At 38.8% G+C, this 15867-nt stretch overlaps 1 protein-coding gene across 6 annotated transcripts in view; it reads right to left on the bottom strand.

Annotated features, from left to right (window-relative positions):
* The window catches only part of LOC139755976 (uncharacterized), a 734338-nt gene that overhangs the window by 144327 nt on the left and 574144 nt on the right, over nt 1-15867 (bottom strand). The window contains exon 6 of one of the 6 annotated variants that reach the window (XM_071674826.1): nt 10531-15572. The exons of 4 other annotated variants lie outside the window; for them this stretch is intronic. In XM_071674826.1, coding sequence (XP_071530927.1) covers nt 15186-15572 — 387 coding nt within the window. In that variant the 3' untranslated portion in view covers nt 10531-15185. Of the gene's footprint in view, nt 1-10530; nt 15573-15867 lie in introns of those variants that run through there. One more of the 6 variants, XM_071674824.1, reaches the window with a different exon arrangement.

The following is a 15867-nucleotide window of genomic DNA, read 5'->3' as shown; positions in this document are numbered from 1 at the left end:
TCTATTAACTCTATCATATGCCTTCTCAGATCCATAAATGCTACATACAAATCCATTTGCTTTTCTAAGTATTTCTCACATACATTCTTCAAAGCAAACACCTGATCCACACATCCTCTACCACTTCTGAAACCACACTGCTCTTCCACCAATCTAATGCTCTGTACATGCCTTCACCCTCTCAATCAATACCCTCCCATATAATTTCCCAGGAATACTCAACAAACTTATACCTCTGTAATTGGAGCACTCACTCTTATCCCCTTTGCCTTTGTACAATGGCACAATGCAAGCATTCTGCCAATCCTCAGGCACCTCACCATGAATCATACATTAAATAACCTTACCAACCAGTCAACAATACAGTCATCCCCCTTTTTTAATCAATTCCACTGCAATACCATCCAAACCTGCTGCCTTGCCTGCTTTCATCTTCCACAAAGCTTTTACTACCTCTTCTCTGTTTACCAAATCATTTTCCCTAACCCTCTCACTTTGCACACCACCTCGACCATAACACCCTATATCTGCCACTCTATCATCAAACACATTCAACAAACCTTCAAAATACTCACTCCATCTCCTTCTCACATCACCACTACTCTTTATCACTCTTTAGCCCCCTTCACTGAAGTTCCCATTTGCTCCCTTGTCTTATGCACTTTATTTACCTCCTTCCAGAACATCTTTTTATTCTCCCTAAAATTTACTGATACTCTCTCATCCCAACTCTCATTTGCCCTCTTTTTCACCTCTTGCACCTTTCTCTTGACCTGTTGCCTCTTTCTTTTATACATCTCCCACTCATTTGCATTTTTTCCCCTGCAAAAATCGTCCAAATGCTTCTTTCTTCTCTTTCACTAATAATCTTACTTCTTCATCCCACCACTCGCTACCCTTTCTAATCAACCCACCTCCCTTGCTTCTCATGCCACAAGCATCTTTTGCGCAAGCCATCACTGATTCCCTAAATACATCCCATTCCTCCCCCACTCCCCTTACCTCCTTTGTTCTCACCTTTTTCCATTCTGTACTCAGTCTCTCCTGGTACTTCCTCACACACGTCTCCTTCCCAAGCTCACTTACTCTCACCAATCTCTTCACCCCAACATTCTCTCTTCTTTTCTAAAAACCCCTACAAATCTTCACCTTCGCCTCCACAAGATAATGATCAGACATCCCTCCAGTTGCACCTCTCAGCACATTAACATCCAAAAGTCTCTCTTTCGTGCGCCTGTCAATTAACACGTAATCCAATGACGCTCTCTGGTCATCTCTCCTACTTACATACGTATACTTACGTATATCTCGCTTTTTAAATCAGGTATTCCCAATCACCAGTCCATTCTCAGCACACAAATCCACAAGCTCTTCACCATTTCCATTTACAACACTGAACACCCCATGTATACCAATTATTCTCTCAACTGCCACATTACTCACCTTTGCATTCAAATCACCCATCACTATAACCCGGTCTTGTGCATGAGAGATGTGTGGAAATAAAAAGAGCGTGGTTGAGAGAGCAGAAGAGGGTGTTTTGAAATGGTTTGGGCACATGGAGAGAATGAGTGAGGAAAGATTGACCAAGAGGATATATGTGTCGGAGGTGGAGGGAACGAGGAGAAGTGGGAGACCAAATTGGAGGTGGAAAGATGGAGTGAAAAAGATTTTGTGTGATCGGGGCCTGAACATGCAGGAGGGTGAAAGGAGGGCAAGGAATAAAGTGAATTGGATCGATGTGGTATACCGGGGTTGATGTGCTGTCAGTGGATTGAATCAGGGCATGTGAAGCGTCTGAGGTAAACCATGGAAAGCTGTGTAGGTATGTATATTTGCGTGTGTGGATGTGTATGTATATACATGTGTATGGGGGTGGGTTGGGCCATTTCTTTGGTCTGTTTCCTTGCGCTACCTAACGCGGAAGACAGCGGAAAAAAAATATATATATATATATATATATATATATATATATATATATATATATATATATATATATATATATATATATATTACATAATTCAAAATTTCAATATTTCATACTTTACATATTTTTAAAAATTTTATATAAACTTAACATTAATACATGTAAACAATTAAGCAAATTATGATGAAGTCCTTTCATAAGTGATACCTTGTACTTGCCCCTAGCCAGCCTCTTACACAGCTCCATCTTTTTGAGGCGTAAAACATTCCTTTCGTGCTTCTTGCAAGATATATATGGCTTCAAGAAGTTGTCAGGATGTTGCCGACGATACCTGAATGGAGCCATTGTACACAGTAATCCAGAGGGCACAAAATACACAAATGTACAAGATCAGTACATGAAAGATGGTAAACAAACATGAACACCACAAAACACCAGTTGGTGAGTAAACTAATCGCTACTTTGCAGTCCGTATGGGATTTGAAATATTTCAACATATCTTTTTTCAATTTTCTCAGATAATCGAGGTTTGTCAACCAAAATTGAGCAACATACTTATTTTCAACATTTCATTGTCTCAAATTCTGGATAACAAGGGTTTTATTGTACTTTGTTTTCACTTTTATTCAGGTACTTTATTGATGTAATAATGTGAAGATGTGTTGTTTAGGGGTGCTTTATGTATCATAATGCATAAATAATAATAATACATAATATTTTTGACAAGTGTTTATGAATCGGCAACACCAAGCTACTTAGCATCCCTTTAAATCCAGTGCTTTGATTTTTTCATATCCTTTATAATTTGTGTTATCATTGTGAGAGCATGTTGTATATCATAATACATCTATTTATCTATTATTCATTACACTTAATCAATGTTTCCCACATCAGGAAGGTAGCGCTAGGAAACAGACGAAAAATGGCTACCACTCATATATGTACATAAATGCCCATACACACACATATACATACATATACATATCAACATATACATACACATTCACAGACATATACATATATACAAATGTACATATTCACAATTGCTTGCCTTCATCCATTCCCGGCACCACCCCACCACACAGGAAACAGTGTTGCTACCCCCTGCTTCAGCAAGGTAGCGCCAGGAAAACTGATAAAAAAAAAGGGGCAACATTCAATCACACTCAGTCTCTAGCTGTCATGTGTAATGCACTGAGACCACATCTCCCTATCCACATCCAGGCCCTACAGACCTTTCCATGGTTTACCCCAGATGTTTCACATGCCCTGGTTCAGTCCACTGACAGTGCGTTGAACCCGGTATACCAATTCATTCCAATTCACTCTGTTCTTTGCACGCCTCTCACCCTCCTGTATGCTTAGGCCCCGATCACTCAAAATCTTTTTCACTCCATCCTTCTACCTCCAATTTTATCTCTCACTTCTCCTTGTTCCCTCCAACTCTGACACATATATTCTCTTCATTAATGTTTCATCATTCATTCTCTCCTCATGCCCAAACCATTTCAAAACACCCTCTTCTGCTCTCTCAACCACACTCAAGTGCTCAAGAGCTGGCTATGCTAAACTGCTTAGCATTCCTTTTAATCTGGCTATTGAATTTTTTCATGCTCTTTACTATTCATACATGATTATGAGTGTTCAAAACAAGAAAACTGCTACACTTGAAGAAGTTTATGCCATCATGTAGGCAACATCCATGAGTAATTTATCTAACTCTTGTTTCCCCCTCCTACCACTACTGATGTTGTTGTTAAGAAACATTAATGCTAGATATGGTAGTTTTATAGTTTTGCTTTACTATAAAACTGTAGTAAGAAAAAAACAAATACCATTTATGTACATATTTTGCAGGAAAAATGATAACCATTAGGAATGCACTTCCTTTTCATTACAAGACCAAAAATCTAAAGATTAAAAGATTTTTATCCTTCTTCTGTGTAGTTCAGATATTCATGATTAAGCATTCAGTCCTACTGACAACAAAATCTGTATTTACCATACTGCTTAAAACAATCAATCACAGAGGTCAAGAATCCAGGTTGTGGGAATGAACTATCTGAGAGGAGCATGTGGTATGACTCCATCAAATGAAGAAAGAAATGAGGGGGTGTATGAGATTTGGTATGGCAGGAAATGCAAAGGGTTAATCTTTGGAGTGGTAGAGTGGGCGAAGTGTAACACTTATGAGGTGGTTTGGGCACATGACAAGAGTGCAAAATGGGGAGTTTAAAAGGGGTAGGTGTGATAGGAAGACCATCTGTGGTATGGGAAAACAGAGTGGAAGAATCCAGGACTAGTGGACTAGTGTATGCAATGCAAGTTTGTAAGGAAATGGAGAAGTGGAGACTCTTTTGCCATGGCTACCCCCTTAATGGGAATTCATGGGGAACTAGTGTCAGAGATACAGACAGATAGATAGACTTGAAACAATCACAAAATCTGCAGATGTGCTGCCATCTGTGTCCTACACTTTGAAACTGAAACTTTTGTAATGTGGCTGCTTTTTCATTATATGGCCAAAAGTTTAATGAGTACAAGTTTTTAATCCTTTTCCTGTGAAGTTTATCTTAGATACATCTGAATAAACATTCATACCTACTGACTGCTAAATTCAGTTTTAGCCAGAAATAAAGAAAAAAGTTTCCCTCTATTACAAAATTTGGGAATATCTCTCTATACTTGTAACAACCACCAAATCTGGGTTCTTTTCAAGCCTCAGCTAAATGATCTTGTATAGTACAGTGTTTTGAATATCTTTCTTTCAAGAGAACTTTCTTAGCATTGGCTGAGAGAGTACAGGCAACTGAATGCATAATCAGTCATCTCATCACTCCTATATATATATATATATATATATATATATATATATATATATATATATATATATATATATATATATATATATATACATATATATATATATATTATATGGTTGCGAGGCGTGGGCTATGGATAGAGTTGTGAGCAGGGGGGTGAAAGTGCTGGAAATGAGATGTTTAAGGACAATATGTGGTGTGGGATGGTTTGATCGAGTAAGTAATAATAGGGTAAGAGAGATGTGTGGTAATAAAAAGAGTGTGGTTGAGAGAGCAGAAGAGGGTGCTTTAAAATGGTTTGGTCACATGGAGAGAATGAGTGAGGAAAGATTGACCAAGAGGATATATGTGTCAGAGGTGGAGGGAATGAGGAGAAGTGGGAGACCAAATTGGAGGTGGAAAGATGGAGTGAAAAAGATTTTGAGTGATCTGGGCCTGAACATGCAGGAGGGTGAAAGGCGTGCAAGGAATAGAGTGAATTGGAATGATGTGGTATACCGGGGTCGACATGCTGTCAATGGATTGAACCAGGGCATGTGAAGCGTCTGGGGTAAACCATGGAAAGATGTGTGGGGCCTGGATGTGGAAAGGGAGCTGTGGTTTCGGTGCATTATTACCTGACAGCTAGAGACTGAGTGTGAACGAATGGGGCCTTTGTCGTCTTTTCCTAGCACTACCTCGCACACGAGGGGGGAGGGGGTTGTTATTTCATGTGTGGTGAGGTGGCGATGGGAATGAATACAGGCAGACAGTATGAATTGCGTACATGTGTATATATGTATATGTCTATGTATATATATGTATGTGTTGAGATGTATAGGTATGTATATTTGTGTGTGTGGATGTGTATGTATATACATGTGTATGTAGGTGAGTTGGGCCATTCTTTCATCTGTTTCCTTGCGCTACCTCGCTAACGTGGGAGACAGCGACAAAGCAAAATAAATTGATAATAAATAAATATATATATATATATATATATATATATATATATATATATATATATATATATATATATATTTTTTTTTTTTTTTTTTTTTTTTTTTTTTTATACTTTGTCGCTGTCTCCCGCGTTTGCGAGGTAGCGCAAGGAAACAGACGAAAGAAATGGCCCAACCCTCCCCATACACATGTACATACACACGTCCACACACGCAAATATACATACCTACACAGCTTTCCATGGTTTACCCCGGACGCTTCACATGCCTTGATTCAATCCACTGACAGCACGTCAACCCCTGTATACCACATCGCTCCAATTCACTCTATTCCTTGCCCTCCTTTCACCCTCCTGCATGTTCAGGCCCCGATCACACAAAATCCTTTTCACTCCATCTTTCCACCTCCAATTTGGTCTCCCTCTTCTCCTCGTTCCCTCCACCTCCGACACATATATCCTCTTGGTCAATCTTTCCTCACTCATTCTCTCCATGTGCCCAAACCATTTCAAAACACCCTCTTCTGCTCTCTCAACCACGCTCTTTTTATTTCCACACATCTCTCTTACCCTTACGTTACTTACTCGATCAAACCACCTCACACCACACATTGTCCTCAAACATCTCATTTCCAGCACATCCATCCTCCTGCGCACAACTCTATCCATAGCCCACGCCTCGCAACCATACAACATTGTTGGAACTACTATTCCTTCAAACATACCCATTTTTGCTTTCCGGGATAATGTTCTCGACTTCCACACATTTTTCAAGGCTCCCAAAATTTTCGCCCCCTCCCCCACCCTATGATCCACTTCCGCTTCCATGGTTCCATCCGCTGACAGATCCACTCCCAGATATCTAAAACACTTCACTTCCTCCAGTTTTTCTCCATTCAAACTCACCTCCCAATTGACTTGACCCTCAACCCTACTGTACCTAATAACCTTGCTCTTATTCACATTTACTCTTAACTTTCTTCTTCCACACACTTTACCAAACTCCGTCACCAGCTTCTGCAGTTTCTCACATGAATCCGCCACCAGCGCTGTATCATCAGCGAACAACAACTGACTCACTTCCCAAGCTCTCTCATCCCCAACAGACTTCATCCTTGCCCCTCTTTCCAAAACTCTTGCATTATATATATATACTTTTTTTCATCTTCTACATTATGTTAATACATTACACTGTAGTACCATCTCTGAAAGACAACCTTTTCTCAGAGCATCTAGGAAGAGAAAAGACCCAGCATATGGAAAATGAGATAAACTAAAATTCAAGAGAAAGTACATGAGAACAATTTTAAGGTAAAAAAAAAAAAGGCAATGAGAGATAGAACAGACAGAAAGAGAACATAAGTAGCAATATAAAGGGGCCAAGAAAGTCTGAACTGGGAGAGTTGAAAATGCGTCCAACAAGAAAAGTAGCTTGAACCATGACACAGCACCATGAAAAGTTGATAAGAATGAAGGACAGAGATTTTGTGATACAGAGACCTAAGGTATTTACTGGGGCAAAAAGAAAGATCAAAGAAAATTACAGAAACAAAGAAACAGAAATTATCTGGTCAATTCATAGAAAAGATCATATACCGTATTAAAGACAATGTCATTTAGGAAATATGTGATTAACAAGCAGGCAGGATATGTAAGTTACAAAGTACTCACAATGAGCATCTATTTATCTATTCATATCTCTGAATGGAGAAAAACTGGAGGAAGTGAAGTGTTTTAGATATCTGGGAGTGGATCTGGCAGCGGATGGAACCATGGAAGCGGAAGTGGATCATAGGGTGGGGAGGGGGCGAAAATTCTGGGAGCCTTGAAGAATGTGTGGAAGTCGAGAACATTATCTCGGAAAGCAAAAATGGGTATGTTTGAAAAGAATAGTGGTTCCAACAATGTTGTATGGTTGCGAGGCATGGACTATGGATAGAGTTGTGCGCAGGAGGATGGATGTGCTGGAAATGAGATGTTTGAGGACAATGTGTGGTGTGAGGTGGTTTGATCGAGTAAGTAACGTAAGGGTAAGAGAGATGTGTGGAAATAAAAAGAGCGTGGTTGAGAGAGCAGAAGAGGGTGTTTTGAAATGGTTTGGTCACATGGAGAGAATGAGTGAGGAAAGATTGACCAAGAGGATATATGTGTCGGAGGTGGAGGGAACGAGGAGAAGAGGGAGACCAAATTGGAGGTGGAAAGATGGAGTGAAAAAGATTTTGTGTGATCGGGGCCTGAACATGCAGGAGGGTGAAAGGAGGGCAAGGAATAGAGTGAATTGGAGCGATGTGGTATACCGGGGTTGACATGCTGTCAGTGGATTGAATCAAGGCATGTGAAGCGTCTGGGGTAAACCATGGAAAGCTGTGTAGGTATGTATATTTGCGTGTGTGTGGACGTATGTATATACATGTGTATGGGGTGGGTTGGGCCATTTCTTTCGTCTGTTTCCTTGCGCTACCTCGCAAACGCGGGAGACAGCGACAAAGCAAAAAAAAAAAAAAAAAAAAAAAAAAAAACTCTGAATGGAGAAAAACTGGAGGAAGTGAAGTGCTTTAGACATCTGGGAGTGGATCTGGCAGCGGATGGAACCATGTAAGCGGAAGTGAATCATAGGGTGGGGGAGGGGGCAAAAATTCTGGGAGCCTTGAAGAATGTATGGAAGTCGAGAACATTATCTCAGAAAGCAAAAATAGGTATGTTTGAAGGAATAGTGGTTCCAACAATGTTGTATGGCTGCGAGGCGTGGGCTATGGATAGAGTTGTGTGCAGGAGGGTTGATGTGCTGGAAATGAGATGTTTGAGGACAATGTGTGGTGTGGGGTGGTTTGATCGAGTAAGTAATGTAAGGGTAAGAGAGATGCGTGGTAATAAAAAGAGTGTGGTTGAGAGAGGAGAAGAGGGTGTTTTGAAATGGTTTGGTCACATGGAGAGAATGAGTGAGGAAAGATTGACAAAGAGGATATATGTGTCAGAGGTGGAGGGAACGAGGAGAAGTGGGAGACCAAATTGGAGGTGGAAAGATGGAGTGAAAAAGATTTTGAGTGATCGGGGCCTGAACATGCAGGAGGGTGAAAGGCGTGCAAGGAATAGAGTGAATTGGAACGATGTGATATACCAGGGTCGACGTGCTGTAACTGGATTGAACCAGGGCATGTGAAGCGTCTGGGGTAAACCATGGAAAGTTCTGTGGGGCCTGGATGTGGAAAGGGAGCTGTGGTTTCGGTGCATTATTACATGACAGCAAGAGACTGAGTGTGAACGAATGGGGCCTTTGTTGGTTTTTTCCTAGCGCTACCTCACACACATGAGGGGGGAGGGTGTTGTTATTCCATGTGTGGTGGGGTAGCGATGGGAATGAATAAAGGCAGACAGTATGAATTATGTACATGGGTATATATGTATATGTCTCTGTGTGTATATATATGTATACATTGAGATGTATAGGTATGTATATGTGCTGTGTGTGGACGTGTATGTATATACATATGTATGTGGGTGGGTTGGGCCATTCTTTCGTCTGTTTCCTTGCGCTAACTCGCTGACGTGGGAGACTGCGACAAAGCAAAATAAATATAAATATAAAATATATCTCTGATGCATGTTCCCTTTGGGAACTCCCACAAGGGGGTGGCCAAGGGGAAAAAAAAGTCTCCATAACTGCTGAATTCCAGTGCCACTTTTTAGCTCTCAGTGCCACACCCTTAACAAGCCACTGACAGAAGGCAACTCTAGTGCAGTGTTTTCAGAGGTTCCTATTTATGTTCCTACATGAGTGAGAATGTAGATTTCTGAAAGGACCAGAAATATGGTGGCGTATGAATCTGTACTTCAAGAGTTAGCTAACAGGAGGGCTAAACTAAATATAAGAGACTTAGTGAAGCAAAGGTATTAAAGATGAAGATTGCTTATGAAATTCAAACTGGATAAAGATCATATCCAATCAAAAGGAAAACTAGTACTAAAGAAAAAAATTAGGGAACTACCTTAGGAATTGATACAGGAGAGGCAATGCTGTGATTGAAACCAATGAAACATATATAGGTAATCTCTAATTACAAAGTCTCCCCTTTGAAGCATGACTTGTGGTCAAGGGTTACCTATTTCTGGTTGGATGTTGAAGTGCTCATCAACTACAGTTATATAAGTTGTTTTAATGAAACTGTAGTGACTGTCTCCTCTTTACTGGCCACCAAAGGATGGTATGCTCTCAGATTTTTGTGTCCTTATTTCATATCATGTTGCTAGGAAAGTGTAAAGAGTGTTTCTGTGATGTGTGTACAATGTGTTATTTCTTCTGACTGAGAAAGAACTTGTTACAGTCTAAATGGTTCTCTTTTTATGAGACTGTTAATCTGAGTTGCTTCTCAGTGCTACTTTCAACTACACTATTGCTTCCTGCCTGTCTCCAACTTACTTCCAGTAGGATGAAGTCCCCTAAGTGGAATGCCATGTACTTAGGACTGGGTTTCCAAAGAGGTCAAGGTATTTCATATTATCCAATTATTCTATAAATTGGCCTATGGATCACTGCAATGACTAGGTTTCTGACTTGCAACCCTTAAAAAAAAAGCATTTAATACATTATTAGAGGAGCTTAGGAGCTTTGCTGTTATAAGTACATCTATCATATATGTGGTCCAACTGTTCCACATGATCCTCTAGTTCTGTTGCACATGTAGAGGTTGTAATTTGAGATCCAGACCACACTGCTCAGATGGTTTTAATGTTTCTGTGAAAGCAGAAAATGCTGTCTTTCACTCAGCCAAGAAGCCACTTATTAATGGAATTTTATTTGTTTTGTGTGATCTGAGTCCCTGAGTTGTTTTGAATTGTTAATATTCCCTGCCCTACTGAGCTTGGCAGAGTACTCTCAGTTTCTCTATCATATTCTTGAGGGAAGCCAGTGTCAATTTCTCTTTTGCTAAATGCTATGTACTAGGTCTGTCTGTAGGCAAAACTTCATTGCAGTACATACCTGTTAATCCAGTTCATTGATCGGGATATTATGGCAACTATCTAAATATACTATCAGCAGCAGACATTTTTCCAGCTAGTAATAGATCTGATGATTCCAACAAACCTAGAATTTGCAAATTCTGGCATAAATATGAAAGCATACCAGTTAACCCTCTGCTGCTTAGAAATGCATACAGGTGAGTGGAATAGCCCTCTTCACTCAATGTGATGCTATCACATGATGACCCTCCTAAACCTGCTCCTCTTACTATCTAATGCTTCACATTCACTTCTTAGTGCATTTTATGTAACAAAATCAATTGGTATTTGATTTCTTATCTGAATCTTCTATGTTGATCAGAGAAAACTGGGTTTGGGGATGGGGGTCTGGAGCATAAACCCCCATCTATTATGCAGAACTAGGTCTACAGGAAGCAAATTCGTTTTAGGTGCCATTTTCTAGGAACACATCCCCTACCCAAAGAGAAAGATGGTGCACTTTTTCAGTGTTCTCACAAAACTTCCCTGTGATCTGGATCTTCATCATTCAGTCAGTTGGAATAATGTGGCATGACTTCATTGTTTTCTGTAAGTGTTGTCATTGAGGTAAAGTATTAAGGAGAATTTTCATAAGTTTTCATGACTAATAATTTCTAAAGACCTTTTGGTTCTTAGAATCTAATTGTTATACTTTTATTTTCACTGCTAAGCAGTTAAATGAAAATGTAAAAAAGGTACAAATACCAGTTAAACATCCTATTATGAAATACAACAACAATGCTTCATTAAACCCCTGTTTTTGTTTTAGTTTCAGTTCAATTTTTGTAAACCTATTAAGAATTACCCTTAATAAGAAAACTGCAAGACAGACACACAGCACAAAAGAAAACAGACAGACAAATACATACATATCACTGAACAGCTAAATTTGCTTAAAGGAAAAACAAATTTATTCAGATGTCATATGCAGTTCTCAGAAAAGCAACTTAAGCTATATAAAGGGCTGATTTGTCCTTGCAAAATACTGGTCACACATTTAAGGAGGCTCTACCTTCACTTTCTCCCTTGAAAGAGTTGTCAAAAGCAGTAATCTTAACCAAATCTCCCTCCATCACTCCTGATCTTAAAGCCTTCTTTTCATTACAGTGAAGCTCCTCTTATCGCTTTTGCTCATACTCTTGGAACTTGGCTATGTTTCACAGTTTATGTGTCCTTACATTTTCCTTGGCTGCAAAAGTCCATGGTATCCTAACAAGAGGCAGGTTTATTATCAATATTAATAGCTGGTGACACATTCAAATCTTTCCCATCAGAACTAAACTTGTACCCATATTTTTTCCTAAACTATTTTCTTATTATACTTAATTGCCGTCTCCCGCGTTAGCGAGGTAGCGCAAGGAAACAGACAAAAGAATGGCCCAAACCCACCCACATACATATGTATATACAAAAACGCTCACACACGCACATATACATACCTATATATTTCAACATATACATACATATACATACACAGACATAAACATATATACACAGGTACATATTCATACTTGCTGCCTTCATCCATTCCTGTTGCCACCCCGCCACACATGAAATAGCACTAGGAAAAGACAAAAAAAAGGCCACATTTGCTCACACTCAGTCTCTAGCTGTCATATGTAATGCAATGAAACCACAGCTCCCTTTTCACACCCAGGCCCCACAAAACTTTCCATCAATCCGGTATACCACATTGTTCCAATTCACTCTATTCCTTGCATGCCTTTCACCCTCCTGTATGTTCAGGCCCCAATTGCTCAAAATCTTTTCCACTCCAACCTTCCACCTCCAATTTGGTCTCCTGCTTCTCCTCCTTCCCACTGCCTCTGACACATATATCCTCTTTGTCAATCTTTCCTCACTCATTCTCTCCATGTGACCAAACAATTTCAACACACCCTCTTCTGCTCTCTCAACCACACTCTTTTCATTACCACACATCTCTCTTACCCTTTCATTACTTACTCAATCAAACCACCTCACACCACATTGTCCTCAAACATTTCATTTCCAACACATCTACCCTCCTCCACACAACCCTATCTACAGCCCATGCCTCGCAACCATATAACATTGTTGGAACCACCATTCCTTCAAACATATCCATTTTTGCTCTCTGAGGTAATGTTCTTGCCTTCCACACGTTCTTCAACGCTCCCAAACCTTCGTCCCCTCCCCCACCCTGTGACTCACTTCCGCTTCCTAAATATATACATAAAAGTATGTGTACTAACACACACAAGAACATCTATACAGCTCTCATTTTTCCCAACCTCAATTACTTTTCAGTGCTAGGTATTTTTCCTTATCCATTTCACAACAGAGACTACGAGACAAGATGAAGAAAGGGCAAGAAAAGTCATCTATGGTCCCTCTCACATCATTTATCAAGAAGCATTCAAAGTACTGATCCTCCCAACTCTCCAAAAATCACCTGAACCTCATCTAAAGCTTTGAACTGAAGATATGGAACAATCCTAGCTACCACCATCTCTTGCCACTTTAGATCACTTGTCCCTGAGGTGCGGTTCAGCACCACAGCCTCATAAAACTAATACAAGCTTCGACAGACCACTAAAAGAACAACCATATATCAAACATCGTGAACACCTCTAATAATTAATCAATCTGATGACATTAAAACAACCCACAACCCTATACTTATGTAAAGGCTGTCAAACACCTCCTAAAGAAAACCCATATATCAACCATTGTGAAGATCTCGAATTATCAATCAGCTGACATGAAATCAACTCCCAACCCCATATCTGTGTAAAGGCTGTTAAACACCTCCCTGGCTTTGCTGAATTTAATTCAATTAATCATTAACTATTCTTATAATCATTACACTCTAGCACATGCACACACATGAAAAAAATATAAGCAATATCCTAACAGAATACAAAAAGTACATATAACACCCTAATAAAGCAAACATTCCACCTCTTTTCAACCCTCTTTGTTTTTTTAAGTTGTCAGCTAAGAGTATCATTCATAGTAACTCTGCCAGGAAAAAATGAATCATGCAGACCCAATATTACAGGATATCAATGATGCAATAGTTCAACTGTATTCCCCTGCAATGCACTCAATTATACCTCCTCAAGCACTTTTCTTCCACTGTAAAAAAAAAATCAAAGCACTACTTGCCACCTACATGAAATTTTTTTAATTAATTCATTTCTGTCTCATGCACCTCATGCCTTTGCAATGAAAATTTTACAGTCTTTCCATCAAAATTTCGCTTGCTGCTTCAATCATTCAACTTTGTCAAAATCATTTTATCAATTCTAATGAATAACCTATTCTTTAAGTAGTTCAGGGTATCTAAATACATCAAAAATTTCATACATACGTATACAGCAATAATTACAATTTGTAAGTAACAACTTTGATGGGCTTGATATAAATACAGACCTTAAACACACTCAATATATTTCACCTACATATACAAGCTGCTGCACTAACTTATTTCAATACAATACAAAAATAGGCTATTACAGTACTCAAAAAAATAATTGCTACAGTGTATCTACAGTAAAATATAAATTATAGCATACGTCATAATGCAAAAATACTTAAGAAAAAGACAGTACTTTATATGTCAGTCTGAAATGATTATTTGCAAAAGCAATAGATCATTGTTCATGTTGGAGTTTCTTACCTAGAAATTCTAAAACAACTGTACACTGATAATTTTGATAATGTAACTTTTTTCTGTACATTAATATCAAATCACAACTTTAGGTTTCAAATAAACCTAAATTACAAACAATACACATCCCAGCTTTACCATTTTACTACTGCCCCACACCCAGTTCAAATTCTACCCACGAGAAAAAAAAATTGGATATATTATTTCGCAACACATCCCCAACAATCATCAATGGCAGTATGGATTTTTCTAGAGTGTGGCACAAGTTTGGAGCTGTGTATAGGTAAAATTTACATGCAATGGTTAGAAACTGGACAGATGCTAACAAGGATGCAGCTCTCTTTTTCTTCCTAAAATAAGTCATTATCATGAAATTTTTATCTTACAATTCATTCTCACTTAGCCATTTTCAGTAATTGTGTATACATAAAAAAAAAAAAATCTTATTTACCTAGAGTCTAAGGTACTTCATGATTATGCAAAATATGGAAGAAATCTGCACAGCCATTTTTGTATAGTAGCTGCTCAAAGATGAATAGATGGACGGACAAACAGACTGATGAACTAAGATCAGTCCTATAGTCCCCAATTAGTCTGGCTGGGCATTAACGAGTTAAAGATAATTACGCATTTTGCATTTTCCTGAAACTTTTTGTTTTCATGATCAGGGTGGCATAAAGTTTCATGATCATTGTATGCAGATATCATATATCCAGTGGTCCTCAGACTAATGCACAGAGTGCAAAACTGAAGATTTTGGGTAAACTTAAACAAAATGTCCATACTTATTTACTCTTTTGTTGATATAAGATCAAAAAATCTATCATTTACTTCAGAGTAACATTATGTTCCATGTTTCAGCATGTGGCACACTAAAGCATTTCTCTGAGAGGAACGATAAGGGCATTTAGAACATTTATAAGGCTTCTCTCCAGTATGCATGCGAATATGAATTTGTAAACTATCTTTCCGAGATGCTCGAAAGGGGCAATATGGACAAGTAAATGGTTTTTCCCCTGTATGAGTTCGAATGTGCAGTTTCAGGTTGTCTTTTGAGGCAGCACCATACGTGCAATAAGGACAACTAAATGGCTTCTCTCCTGTATGAGTACGAATGTGCTTTGTAATGTGGTCTTTCCTGACTGCGGAATATCTACAGTAGGGGCACTGGTGCATCTTGCTGACTGCTCCTCTCCTGCTATTCCTCGAACCACCACTGATCAGTCCCACCTGTCGGGAATGCCTAACTTAATTACTGAAATCACTCAAAGTCAAAACTACTAATTATTGAGCATAAAAATGTGTAATTGAATGAGATTCTTAAAATTATACATAAAGCTGTTTAAAAGTTATCATGACTAGAAAAGACTTCTTACAATAATTCAATTATCAATTGGCTAAGGTCTAGTAAAGCGATTATCTTATCCACCTATATATATATCCATGCAATTCTAACTTTAACTTAGCCCCTGATGGTAAGTTTATGCCACAGCAAAAACAGTTTCATCTAACTTTATAATATCTA

This window comes from Panulirus ornatus, chromosome 20 (genome assembly GCF_036320965.1).
Source record: "Panulirus ornatus isolate Po-2019 chromosome 20, ASM3632096v1, whole genome shotgun sequence".
In the NCBI taxonomy this organism is placed as follows: Eukaryota; Metazoa; Arthropoda; class Malacostraca; order Decapoda; family Palinuridae; genus Panulirus; species Panulirus ornatus.
Note: the sequence above shows the minus strand (reverse complement) of the source record. Positions and strands in the feature narration are given on the sequence as shown.